This window comes from Aedes albopictus, chromosome 3 (assembly GCF_035046485.1).
Source record: "Aedes albopictus strain Foshan chromosome 3, AalbF5, whole genome shotgun sequence".
NCBI lineage: Eukaryota > Metazoa > Arthropoda > Insecta > Diptera > Culicidae > Aedes > Aedes albopictus.
Genome location: NC_085138.1, coordinates 33111096 through 33125998, shown reverse-complemented (window position 1 = coordinate 33125998; position 14903 = coordinate 33111096). Strand labels below are relative to the sequence as shown.

Sequence of the window (14903 nt, the reverse complement as noted above, 5' to 3'; positions counted from 1 at the left end):
TTTTAAGGTTTCTTTCCAAAAACATTTTTATGGATTTCTCCCAGGTTTCCTTATTTTCTCATCATGGATTTCTGCTGGGATTCCTTTTGGGATTTCTAATGAAATTCCTTCCAGCATTCTTTCAGGTATTCCCGGTATTGATTTAGGGATTAACTCAAAGATTTCTCACGGATTTCCATTGAGGATTTCTCCGGAGAATCTTTTTTTTTCCTTCTGAAATTCTTTTGATGATTTCTCCAGGAAACCTTCTTGCATCTTGGCTCCTCATGGACATCATGGACATCAGTAGACGTTTGGTAATTTTACCTTCGTTAACTTATATTTCGTCAATGAAGCATTGGTAATCATTTCCAGCATCGTCATTAAAGTTATGCATTGGCTTAGTTGTTCATGTAACTTTCATAGTTTGCTCTTGCAAGCTGTGTGATTGTCAATCTGGGTTAAATTCTTAAATTTCAAAACAATTACGGTGTGTAGCTAACATTTTAGTCTATCGTTGTCAGGCTTGTCCGCAAAGAGCGCAGGAAATTCTGCTCTTTCGATTTACACCACAAAAACAGTAATAAATTTGCAGTCTTTCCATCTCGACTGATAGAAGGAAAAAACCTAAACGTCATTTCGAACTGTCAAAAAACTGCAGAGCCACACTGAGATTTTCACCCTGGTGCAAACACTCCAGTGAATTTCACTGGGTTCTTTGTGCAATTTCGATTGATCTGGCCCAGTAGTGCTTCCCAAACTGTGCGCTGCGGTGCTTTGAAGCACCGCAGGTTCTTAAACCGAAACAAAAAGAGCAAACTCGTAAGTCAAAACGCGCAACACAAATTGATAAGTAGTGTGATAACTAGTGTCACTTCACGACTTTTTTTTTCATCTTTCCTAAGAAATCAGCTTAAAACAATTCAATGTTTACCGAATTTCATTTTTTTTGAGAAAGTCCGTTGAGATTCTGAAATTATTTTTCAGAACTTCTTAAGCTTAAACTTAGTTTGAAGTTTACAAATATCTTGTAATTCAAGAATTTTATTATAGCTCCCAAATAATTACTGACAGTCTTCCAGTATAAAATGAACACTATTGATACTATTCATACAGTCTTAAACTTTTTGAGATGACATTTTTTTTGGTCAGTATCACTTTCGTAGAAAATTTCGCGATATGCAAATGACCCATTATCAGCCACCCTAAGACATGTTTCAATGTGTCTAAGTTTGCTGGAACTTCCCATACTGACACTACTTAACATAAAATCTTCAAGAGTTTGCAATTTCCTTAGTAATAAATTTATGTGAAACCATTTTGTGGCTGCCTTATTGATCGGCTATATGGACCTCTTGGTGCATCTGACTCAAAGTATTCTTATCGGTGGCGATGGAAGCGTTCTTAATGGCGTTTACAACGCTCAAGTCTACAAAGCGAATCACTGCACATTTGTTGCTGTATTTTGTGATTTAATGTTGGGTAATTCTTGTTTTAACCTGCGTAACAAAACGCAGTGCAACATTGAAGTACGTTGACCTTCTCAAATTATCAATTATATTTGATGGCCCATGACTGGCAGCAGTTCGTTTCATCTACCGAATTCATGTAGGCCAGATTCGTGTGATCTTCACCTCAGGTTGGCGAGGGCTTTTAAATTAAGCTTTTTTACCTCTACCTGCATCAACATCCAGCGAAACTGAATCGTTGCCATACACTTCCATACCTCGAAAAAAAAAAAACATCTCTTTGACGGAGGTAATTAATTGAACAAAGCACACTTACTCGTGTTATGAAAACTAGCTGTACTTTTTCGAAATCACAAATTATGTAAAATCGCTACTTCACTTTTGGTATAGAAGAAGGCAACTACCTATCAGACCCCTAAAATGCAAGACAGCCTCTTTTAACGCGAACAAACGAGCAATGACGGACGGGACGGGCCTCCTCATAATGTCTTGTTTTGCTTTTCTATTTTCGCCGAATGGGCTTTGCGCGCCGCCGTGCGGTCGGTGAGAAATGCTTGTCGAATTATTTCGAACCTTCAAGCTCACTCATGCGCCTCACCTCTGCCCGCAGGTTGTTGGTGGGGCAACAACAACGGCTCAGCCCAGCGGCCTTTGGGTTTGTGCAAGTGCGTAGACAATTGTGACGCCATCAAACACGGCTGAGTCACATTCCAAACAGGTTTTTACCCTTCTTACACCCATAAGAAGGGTATAAATATCGCCCGAAAAACCGACTTTCGATCCGAGACCCGGAGGGCCGAGTCTCATATACCAATGAACTCAGCTCGACGAACTGAGCAAATGTCTGTATGTGTGTGTGTGTGTGTGTATGTGTGTATGTGTATGTGCGTTACAAAAAAAAAGTCACGCACGTTTCTCAGCCGTCTGTCAACCGATTTGAGTTCTCTTGGAAGCAAATGAAAGCTACTACATCCTAGTAGAACGCTATTCAATTTTTTTTCGATTGGACGTTTGGTTACCGAGATATCTCTCGAAGAGTACTTATGAGTCATACTTCTAAACTTTTATAAGATTTTTGACCAAGTGTATCATAATAAATATTTCGACCGTTTGTCAATCGATTTGGGTTCTCTTGGCACCAAATGAAAGCTAAAGCATCCTAGTAGATCGCCCAGAAATTTTATTTCGATTGGACATTTGGTTACAGAGATATCTTTCGAAGAGTACTTCGGATTTAAACAACTAAACCTTTTGAGATTTTTGACCAATAGTATCATAATAAATATCTTAGCCATCTGTCAACCGATTTCGGTTATCCTGGCACCAAATAAAAACTACAACATTCTAGTAGAACCCTATACAATTTCATTAGGATTGGACATTTGGTTACCGAGATATCTTTCAAAGAGTACTTGGGAGTAATACAGGTTAACTTTTTGAGAGATTTTTGACCAAGGGTACCATAATAAATATCTCAGCCGTCTGTCAACCGATTTGGGTTCTCTAAGCACCAAATGAAAGCTATAATATGCTTGTATAAGGCCCTGAAATTTTATTTCGATTCGACATTTGATTACTGAGATATCTTACGAAGAGTATTTCAATAAATTCTTTTTTTATTATATTCACTTGTTATCTTGCATTTGTTTTTGACCAGTCTATGGGAAATTATTTTTCAATAAATGATGCTGACCTCATACAAAGTGTATACTAGTAGGTTATTGTTTTCAACAAAATTATAAATAACAAATTACAAATACACAGGAATTTTATGGAAACTAACAATATGTTAAATGAAAGCTTTGAAGAACCAGACAGCCAAAATAAGTAGCTAATGCCAAAACTGATTAACTTAGTAGATATATCATTTTTGTCGTTTTTACACCATAACCATGAATACCAAGTACTTCGGAGCTAATTTGATTGACTGATTTAGACAAAGTGTATCTCGCTGATTTTCTTACCCATTTGTTAAGGTACACCGGGGCAAGTTAAAACGGGTGGGGCAAGATGAAACAGCGGGTTAACATGATGTTTTCTGATGATGATAAACAGTTCAATCGCCATAACACATAGTTTTTGATTCACACAATCTTTTAGCGAAGGATAAATTTCCAAATTGTATTGCAATCTATTTCAAAACTTCGTGTGTCATTTTGCCCCACCCGTTTCAACTTGCCCCGGTGTACCTTAATCGATTCAAGATCTTTTAGCAGTTAATAAAAGATACAAAATTCCAGAATATGTAAGCTATTTTTTAAACATTCCATACAAGACTCTAGGAAGTGTCTGGCATTTCTGGTAGTTTAGTCCATGGTCCATGATGCTATTTTGGAAACCAATCCACTAGATGCCAAATCCACAATATTTTCTAGAACTTTTGGTCAATTCCACAAAACAAATGTTAAATACAAATAATGCAACAATAATTTTAATAAGTGTAAGAAGGGTTCTGTTCACCATAGGTGGATTAAATCGGGTTTTTTTGTTTCATTTCAATTCTACGGAGACACTACCCATTGAGGTCTCCACCGGATCAATTTTTTTACCGTTTCCACCGTCGCCAAAATTTCAAATTCGATTTTTTTTTTTCACTTGGATGGATCATTCAATGGACCGTAAAAGCTCATTTTGTGTCTACCAAGGGCAGCTAAGCCAGATCGATGTTTGTTGAACTTGTCGTTTTATGACTGCAAGACAGTCATTTTGAATATGGCAGCGTTTGAGTCACGATGCGATCGCAGATCATTTTGAATGATACTGATTTTTCTGGGGTCTCCAGTTAGCCTAGTGGTTGTTAAGGCTATGGATCGCCAATCCGGAGACAGCGGGTTCGATTCCCGTTCCGGTCGGGAGAAATTTCTCGATTCCCTGGGCATAGTGTATCATTGTACTTGCCTCGCAATATACAAATTCATGCAATGGCAGGCAAAGGAAGCCCTTCAATTAATAACTGTGGAAGTGCTCAAACAACACTTAGTTGAAACCAGGCAGGCCAAGTCCCAATGGGGACGTAGATCCACGAAGAAGAAGAAGAAAATGTATAAGAAAGGTTGAAAATCCCTGATAGGTGACAAACATGAGCTTGAGGCTTATTTTCTTTTCAATTCAATACAAACTTCGGCATGATATTATAACTCAATTTTTCACTTTTTTCCAAAGTAATCAATGTCATGAAAAACAAATAATAGTTTCATGAATGACGCTTACGGTTTCGTAAGTTTAGGTCATGGTTCTAGAGTACATGCGGCATGATTCAGTGACAAAATATACAACTTTCTGCCTATGAAACCGAAATCATAAATGACAAATACTAGTTTCGTGACTAAGACTCATGATTAAATAATCATACATTTTCGTCATGGTTCAGACTACATGCTGCATGATTTCATACTCCTATGTTGTACTTTTTGACTCTAAATGCGGAAAACGTGGTTATGTTAAGGTAAGACGAGTTATCCCGAGTAGGTGGAAAAATCTGATGAATAGCATATTTAGTTATGATTGATTAAATTACTGAAGAGCAAAAACTGATATTGGTTTGATTGGTATAAGAAGTAAAAGAACAGAAATAATAGCAAAATCTAATATGGTGAACTACTCAATAATAGCTCGTTAAGGTGAATATATGACGAAGCCACAGCCAACATTTTTAAAAGCACAAATCTGAAGAACCATTGGACGGTTTGCTCTGCAAAGTTGATCGATTGGTCACCACCAGCGGGTAACCAATCGATCAACTTTTCAGAGCAAACCGTCCATTGGTTCTTCAGATTTGCGCTTTTGAATTTTTTTCTGTGGCTCCGTCATATATTCACCTTAAGATATACAATATCAAAACAATAGCAGACAAGGTTTGGCACTTATTTTCTAGAAAAAAAAAATAAAAAATGGCAGCATCCAGCATTGAACCTACGACCTTAGGATTCACAGGCGGCGATGCTTACCACTCAACTGTGGCTCACTGTAGTAAAAATCATGGGAATAAGAGCATGCGGTTCTTCGTTTCCACAGCTCAGAAAGGGGCACAAGGCATTTCACTAACATTGAACCATCTCAATGAGTGTACGTGTTCCATTTCGTGCAGAAGAGCTGAACTTGTTCTTATGCAGATATTTTCAGCTATTTCGACAAAAACAAAAACTGATATCATATCACTTTGAGCTATTCGTGCAATATTCATTAGAATTTTGAATAATTCATCAAAATCACAACGAGCTATGACAGCAAAAAGTGTGCGATTTGAGATATGATTTAGATATTCTCGTCTACCCGGGATGCCGCTTTTTATGGTGTATTTTCATGACATTAAAACACACATTTATCGCTAAATCATGACTCATTTCGCCAGTTTTTGGTCCAGAATATTGTCCCGTGCATTGCCACTCCCATCGGCATTACCCGCGTCATCGCCAACTAACAGGTGGGATGTAGAAACAGCCCTGTAGCATGAAATTATACAAAACCGAGAGTTTTCAACCGAATATCAGAATAGGTGCTCAAAGTAAATATTCTGCAATATCTGAAGCAGTGCAAAATTCCAGACTGACTGACTGGGAATCTGAGATCTAACTGAATGCGATAATTTGAAGAGGTTTATGCTATTGTTCACCGTTCTCGAAATTCACTTCGATCATTAACATGATATAGGGAAGACAGCATCAAACACAAACAGGGTTCTGTGCAGGATCCTGTAAGGACCAAATTGCTACGCTCCTAATCAATGATAAGTTATCATCCTGATGTAAATCAATCTTGAAGTTAATTAATTTCAAGCGACTCTTTGCCTGGTCCTAGTATTCATTAATTACAAAAAAGCTTTTGAGCGGAAAAGTGTAAAAAAAAAATCGAAGATACAAAGTGAAAATTGGCATTGTCCTTGCATTCTCCTTTTTCAATCGTTGTTCGCCATATTTATTGTGAGCTGAAAGTCTTCCTTTCTTAATTCAATTTTCTATCGTGAACATTTTCTTCCACATCGTAAAATGTTCAATTTTTGAAGTACTATTCGACCTAGTAAACAAATGGAGCTGATATGTAGTAAGGAATCCAGTTCATCACTATACGTCACAACTTTTGTTGTGATCTAAAGTATAACCGGAAGTGATGGTGCAGTTATGAATCTTAGTGATAGAAAACATAATGAGCAAGTGAAAAATTCACTCATCAAAATGAGTTTTATTTTGATTCCTCAGTGTAGGATTTTCAAAAATCACGTTAGTTGTACTCATTTGAAATGAGTATCAAAAATCATGAAAATTTGAAATTCTGGTGAGGAGCACTGAGCTGTAAGACAGAAAATCGTCGGCCTCATTGAAGCACAGTGCGAGGCATGTTTGTATAGAGTAAGCTACTCAGGTGCCAAAATCAGAAAATTTACTCAAACACGAAATTTGTGCTGTTGTACACCAGTTAAACCTGGTGTGTATCACTAGGGAACACTCAACAACGGCAGGTTTTCATTAACAAATTCTTTCGGTATATAATTTGAGCACGGTGGCCTCAAAACTGGACCTTCAACGCTGAGGTTTATCGTCAATATCACAAAAACCTAGACTTTTATTTTGACATACTTAGGGCCGATTTCTTCACCTCGGCTTAACTCGTAAGCTAGGCTTACCCATATAGTTAAACCTGGCTTAACGCTTAAGCCAGGGTGAAGAAATCGACCCTTAGGATTCAACGGGTTCTAGGTGATGCAATTGCTGGAACATTTTATAAATATTCCAATTATTATACTTTCTAATATTACTAATAGAAATCCGCTCAATTTATTCACAACACTGAAATGGAAAAAAGTCCCTATGCTAGATTTACCTATTTGTCTAGTGTAAAAACACTGGACTATCACAATTGACCACTAGCACTCGCTAAACCGACTGCAAAATACAAACTGCACAAAACATCTGTACCGCATCCGTCCGGAACTGATGCAAAATAATTGAATGAACACCAGACGTGGCGTTATCAAAACACATTTTTAGTGATAACATAATATAACAACATGCCCCCGGACAACACACGGTCTTTGGTGGCGCCTGAGTACGCCTCTCGTCGCGTCGTCGCGCAACACAAGTCGCGTCATGGTAGGGTAAATGATGACGGTTGGACCAGCCGAAAAACTGATCATGGTTGGACCAATTTCAAATAATGTAGATTTGATGAACTTTTTCTTCAATTAATGAGTGGAAAACTCACTATTGTCGAAACATAACTCATTATTCATTCAAATCAAATTTAATTTATATAACATATTTCCAAATTTTTAACTTTATTGAGTATTTCAAGAAGGCTGCCTAGAAGCACAATTTGGACAAGGAAATGTCTCAATTTGAAACATCTGTAGTAGAGATATTTTGTGGGACGCCATATTTTTTTTTGTGTTATACTTTTGCGAAAATGTTTGAATTTCATGTTGGCATATTCAAAATTTATCATTTTCCATTAAAAATTCAATTTATTACTTAAATTAGACCAAATGAATATGATCATGGTTGGTCCAATGGATATTTGTGGTTGGACCTAGCGGTTACCATGTTGGTTGCTAGGTCAGTTCAGCTTGTTTACAGTTTTTTTCGTGCGCGCTGACAGTGAACGAGAGCTCGGCGTTCACAAAATAATGTGTCGGAAATCTGCTACTCACCACCGGATACATCGCCAACCGCCACCGGATACATCGCTAATCGGCTGCCCAAGAGGTCATTTCATCCCGTAGTTCCGAACAGCGGAAATTACCCCAGTGCTTAAAGGCTATCCCGACGGCCAGTTGCTTTACCCGTGAATCAAGCAGATCCAGATTACGTGCACCAGAAAAATGTCTCCGGTCAGCTGGCCAGTAGCCCATCACCACCAACTAAAGCATAGCAAACTTTCTGGACATTCGAAGTTGGAGCTAGGTAGCCGACATGGTCCTGAATCCATAATGAATCTCTGCGCTGCATCGGTGTATGGTACTGGACTGATTGCTAACCCATCGAGTGATGCGTGCTATGTTGCGTCTGCGGGGCCAGAAACCCCTTTGTCAAGTGAGGCATCAAGGCCAATTTTTCTTCTACCTTATCAAGTAATAAACATTGACGTTGATTAAGAAACAAATTTATGATTTCATTCATTAATTCATATATAACAAATTATGTTTGCAAGAATGTTGATAGTTCATTTACCAATTAAAACGTTTCTGAACCTTAACTTTCTTCGTGCATTAGCTTGCATTCACCTCGCTGACCTAGTGTACGTTTAGGGGTCATAATGACCCCAATGCACGACGAGGGTTAAACCTGCATGCTGTAACTGCCGAGAATGGGAAGCTTTCGAATGTTTTTTAAAACCTAAAACCCACAAAATACCTTTATTCATAACTACAGCGTATTTTAACTCCCGCGCCCTGCGTAGAGCTCTATGCTCGTTGGTTTTGGGAGATGTTCCTCCAATTCCAGTTCAAAGTTCCCAGGCCTTCTTCAACCGCGTGCAGCCAGCGTCTTAACGCCCATCCACAAAATCGTTAACCTCTACCTAATGAATACCATTTACACAATGATTCTTTCTTACGACGGTGTCTCGACATCATGGTCCAACCATGATCATTTTTTTGGTCCAACCAAAATCAGCGTAGGTCCAACCAAGATCAAAATTCTATGCTCATTAAAAACGAATTATTTAAGTTTTTCATGATTATTTTAGGTCCTCGCAGAGTTTTTCATAAACTAGAAGAGTAGAGCTTTCAGCCTATTTCAAATATAGCATATTAGTTTGATTCGATCATAAGAAATTCTTGACGTATATTTTGTCTACGTTTTCAAATACCTTAAGTTGGTCCAACCATCATCATTTACCCTATTCCTACGAAATTCCCACTGATTTGTCGACGCCATCAGCAGTAGCTATCACCGCAACACCCATCGCCATACGCCACCATAATGACGCACCAAAACAAACTTTCAGATTTGTTTTTTTGACGCGATAACGACTTCAAGTGAATATTTCTTTTAAACTGAAACGCTATATGAACGTCATCGTTTGTTTTGAAAACAATATCTCTTGAAATTACCTCAGAAAATTTACATGAAATAGACGTGTAATACCTACATGGATGTTTGGGAAATCAAAAAGAACTGATGAAATTTTTCTGGGATTCTTAATTATTAGTTTTTTTTTCAACTCATAACTTTTTCAAGTGTACGTACATTTTGAAACGTTTCTTCGGTCGTTCCTGGTGCGGGTAGAGTCCATACGATATGGCCGATAAAATATCACACATGTTTTGCCAGATCTTCCTGCTACTGGCTGTTTGTAGTAATATGTATGTTTGAACGCTCTTTGTTTTGTTCGGGGCTCGGCGGTTTCGACAGTGAGAGCGGAAGTTTATTTTCTTATTCGTTAAACGCAGTAGCTGGTCTAGTAGTTTATCAAACTTGCACTGAGTTTTTTTACACTTTCTGATTTCTTGTGTGCCGTCGTCGTGGGTCGAACCGACGAAAAAGATACACTACCGTCGATATGCTAATTTAATGGGATTTAATTAGAAACCGCGCAATACGTTGTCGACGTCGTCGCGGTCCACGTTTTCATCCGAAGGTACAACACGAGAAATTGATCTTGGTACTTTTCCTGCTCTATTGACAGTGATATTTTCCCGTGAAAACTCGACCGTTTTATATTTATAGACTTTTGCCCGTCACGACGAGATGTAGTAAACTGCGCCGCTGAGGTTGACCAAGTCACACTAAATATAAATATAGATATACAATTAATAACAGCAAGAAAGGTTGTTCTTCGGAACACCGGATACAAACAACTGCTGTTTACCTTCGGGGCGCGATCAACATATAAAGGTTTTTAAGATTCTCGCACGCGGCCCGTGATTCTCTCGAACACACGGGGAAGATGTTCTACGTTACAACTGTAGATGGTATGTATATAATGAACACACAGATGGGATGAAGGTGTCATGCGCAGGCGTGAGTGGATGATTTTACCGAATTTCATTAGATTGAAAATTGGAGCAGACTTTCGGAAAATGCGCATTATGTATGAGAGGAGAACACAGTGCGTATTTATTGCCAAAAGACAGAGTTCATGAACTGGCTCGTTAAGTTGTGGGATGGACACTGTATGTTGTTATTATTCAAATTAAATATATCGAAACCTGAGGCATCAAAACCATATTGCTGATGTTAGAAAAAATGGTAGATCTGGCTTCATCATATCTTCGAACTGAAACATACAAAGAGCAAACACAAACCTACAGCAACATACTTATTTGGTAGTCAATAATGCAACATTTTAGTCAAAAATTGAGTTTGGAGTATGTCGAAATTTCTCAAGGAAATGTCATAAAGCTATTATCAAGAGCGTTTGACCTTCATCACATATCGATGAAAATACTATCTTTTTCTTCCTAATATCAATCGCCTTCGATCAATTGCACAATTATGTACTAGCAACTGGTTTCCAAAGTAAAAAGAAAATCGCGTTAAGTACTGTTCCTTTGAATTCCACTAAGAATTTGCATCCTTTGACAGATACGTATTTCGACCTCAACTGTAAGGTCGTCTTTAGTGTCTTGTATTTGACTTGAGTCAATTTTTCTTTTTACTTACAGATTTTATTTTTACTTACAGATATTCCCCTAACAAGCCCAGGTTAATCATCAACTGATTTTCTGCTACTTCTTGTAGTAATCAATGTATAGATTGATTGTAACGTTCAAAGAAAATCACCTCGAGTTCTGATTATTCTATCCGAAAAATCTTGTATTACATGGCGACCGTGACAGGACCCCACCTTGACATGCAATTTGACGCAGCAGACGCTATTGTTGCCTGATAATAGGAGATCACCAGATCTTATGTGTTTACTCAGAAAGCATGTAAATCTCGAGCAGATGGTTCGTATGTAAACTGATATGTTGATAAGGGTGTATCGGAAATTAACGACATATATCTCAATAGGGCAGTTTAGACTTTAAACATATCAAAAATTCAAAGCTCCCATACATATGTTCAATACAATTCTTGGTGCAAAACTAGAGTCCTGTCAAATTTTCATGGTCAAATTTAATGGTGGCCCAGTTTTGCACCAAGGATTGTAATGAACATATGGGAGCTTTGAATTTTTGAATGTATAAAGTCTGAACTGCCCTATTGAGATATATGTATGTCAAACTTCATGAATTCACGAAACAAAGCCATTCAAGAGTATTTCAAGCATTTTCGGTGCCGCCAATGTTACGGATAGATTCCTGAATCTTCCAAGCAATTGGTTTCATCGGAGAAATAAATAGTTTTTGATCAGGATTGGAGCCTTGCGTTCACGACGTTCAACTTCACGGATAACTTTCTACCGGAATACTTTCTGGAATTCGTCCAATAGTTTCTTATGGTATTTTTTTCTGTAAATTTCTCCTATGATTCCTCCATGTAATGTGATTCCACCAGAATTTCCAACTTCTTAGAATATCCAAGAAGATCATTGTATAACTTTTCCTGGAGTCTGATTGTGTTTTTTTCCTGAATTCTTTCTGGGTTTTCTTCATATGATCCTTCGCAAATTTCTGAAGAAATTACTTCTTGAATCCTGAAGAATTCAAGAGGAATACCATGAGAAATACCAGAAACATCTGGTAGAAAGTCCTGTAAAAATCCCAATAAGAATTTCTCATCTCAGTAGCACTTTCTGGAAAAATCTTAGTTAATCTTCGTCTTCGATCACCTTCAGCGACACCACAATCACGCTGTGTACCACCAGCGTGCATTTTTCATGGTGCGTGTACTCAGTACACGACGCAACTGCTTTCCGGTCAAAAAATATCTTAAGAAATCCTATTAAGAATTCCCGAAAATAATCTCAAGTGAATCTCCAGGAACAAAAAAAACAGAAAAAAAGCTTGATTAATCTCAGAAAAACCTTCTAGAAGTATCCAAGAACAAAAACAAGAATGAACTATAAAAGAAATTTCTGGGGATCCCAGACGAAATGTCTTCAGGATCGTCAAATGTTATTATTGGACAAATTTCAGAAGCAACAGTAGAACAAAATCTAGAAGAAAAAAAACCTCAAAAACTCTTAGAATCTTAGATGAAACTGTCAAAAAAAAACAAAGAAAAAACTTCAGGGGTAATCTCACATTTGAAAGAATTTCAAAAAGAATTACTGAAAAAAAATCAAAGAAGGAACTTCAGATGCAATCCTAAAATAAAATAAAATTTTAGAAGCTACTGTTCGACGAACTGTAGAAGTACCTAGAGAAGTATCGTTTGGATAAATGCCAAAATATCAATCTGCAGAAATACCACTTGGAAGAAGGAATTTCTGAAAGATTCTAGAAGAAAGTTCAGGAGGAATTCCAGAAACAACTGCTTGAGATTTTTCAGATAGACATTTTGGAGGAATTCCCGATGAAATTTCTAAAAGGCCTAAATTGTACGAGAAATACTAGAGAAAAATTCAGGAATAATACCAGATCGAGTACAGTCGGAACCCGCTCGTTGAGCGACAACCTCCACCCAACCAACGAATTCGATTCGTTAGTTGGGTGAAGTGACAGCAGCACAAGGGGCGCGCGCATCGTTTTTTTTTTAAATCATGTTTAGGTTGGAAGTAAAAAGTAAAATTTTTCAATTTGTTTTACATTTAGAGCAAAACTGATACGTTTTGCAAGTTACATATATGGCCAATGCGATAAATAATTATTTTCACCCATTTTTAGTCGGTGAAGTGAAAATATAGATGTTTATGAAACCACCCGGACCAAAATGCAAGCACAAAACGCTTTCAATGATCGACAAAATAAAGATTGCCGATGTTTTGCATTTGTTTCGAAGTAATTGTACATATTGTTTTTTTTTTTTAAGAAATATGAAATAGAAATTCTTCTTGATTATCAGTAAAGTTTAAGAAACCAAAAACTCATTAGCTCGCCCCTCGGAATTACAAATTGGTTGTCATTTTCAGTTTGACATTGAATTATGACATCCAGGTACTTTTTAGTTGGCTGACAGCTCAACTAACGGAGCCCCAACTAAAAAGCCACCCAACTATTAAGCCCCCAACCAGCGGGTCATGACTGTACCAGATAGAACTCCATGATTAATATCAGAAGAACCTTTAGGTAAAATGCCAGAGAATCCCAGAAAGAATTCCTCAAAAACAGAAGAAATTCCAATATTAATACCAGAAGTAGGATATTTTAGCCAATAGTGGACCCTTAACCTATAGTAGATCCCTCGATTATTCTCAAAGTTTCTGCTCAAATCTGCTTCTACCGGTAAACTTCCACCAGGAGACCATGACTCATGTTTCTAGACAGCAGTTCCATGTGATGAAACTAGGCTGAAAAGCGGTTATTTAAACAAATTTGTAAAAGTAAACAGGGGGGGGGGGTCCACTATTGGTTAAATCTAAGGGGGTCCACTATTGCCACCGATTTGACATGGTAAGAGAATACGATTTAGTAGATCGTATCTAGATCTTTTCTAGATCGTATCTAGATAGGATCTACCCAATAGTGGACCCCGCGGGGTCACCATAGGAATATTTTATCGAGGTTTAAAGAGACACTACACAAGAGACACTACACACCGTCTTCAGCCAGAGGCTGCACAGACTGAACATTACACTAACACGAGACAACGGACAACACACATAACACCCAGTGGCCCAATGGAGAATTTTCCGTTTGACGAAAATTTTTCCCCGACTGGAGCGGGAATCGAACCCGCACTCCGAGGCTTACGAAACGCCTAGATGACTGACGCCGCTAACCGCACGGCCACGAAGCCCACAATATAATATGATTTTTTATGAGAATTATAAGGAGTCTTCTTTCGGTTTTTGTGTGCAATGTGTAGGAAAGATATAGAACTTGTAGTGTAACCATTAGTAAAGGCAATTCAATTAGGATACCATAATGCTATTACGATCAGAGCAAATTTCAGCTACTAAGAGGTTCACTATTGGTTAACATACCCTAAGTCCAGGAAAAATGCTGGAAAGAACATGACCTTCTGAAGAAGTCTGATGAATCCCACAAGGTATTACTGAAAATTCACAGAAAGAACTTCGGGGTTCAGGTGGAATACCAAACAAAAGTCCATGAGCAATCCTAAGAAGAACTCGTTGAGGAAAGGATCTGCTGGAGAAAGCCAAGAAAATTATAGAAATATCCCAGAAGGAATTTCCGATCTTGGGGAGAAATCTTAGGAGAATTTCAGGAGGATGCATGAAAAAGTGTAGAATCTACTTCATCTACTCCATATGGAAGTTCAAGAGAAGTCCCAATAAGAAATACTTAGATATGCTTAATGACGAACTAGCTATTAAGTTAAAATTCACGAATAAAAATAAATTAAAAAAGCACTATGGGGCCAAACTAGACAACTGGCCAAAGTTGAGGCTTCTACCCTACCAGAAGTAATACATTGAAGAATTCCAGAAAAAAAAAACCTGAAAAAACAG

The 14903-nt window shown here is 37.8% G+C and overlaps 1 protein-coding gene across 5 annotated transcripts in view; it reads right to left on the bottom strand.

Annotated features, from left to right (window-relative positions):
• Window positions 1-14903, bottom strand: part of LOC109419215 (uncharacterized) — a 117264-nt gene that overhangs the window by 11967 nt on the left and 90394 nt on the right. Inside the window, exon 1 of one of the 5 annotated variants that reach the window (XM_019693422.3) lies at window positions 9632-10242. The exons of 3 other annotated variants lie outside the window; for them this stretch is intronic. In XM_019693422.3, coding sequence (XP_019548967.3) covers window positions 9632-9705 — 74 coding nt within the window. In that variant the 5' untranslated portion in view covers window positions 9706-10242. Of the gene's footprint in view, window positions 1-7265; window positions 7451-9631; window positions 10243-14903 lie in introns of those variants that run through there. One more of the 5 variants, XM_029867408.2, reaches the window with a different exon arrangement.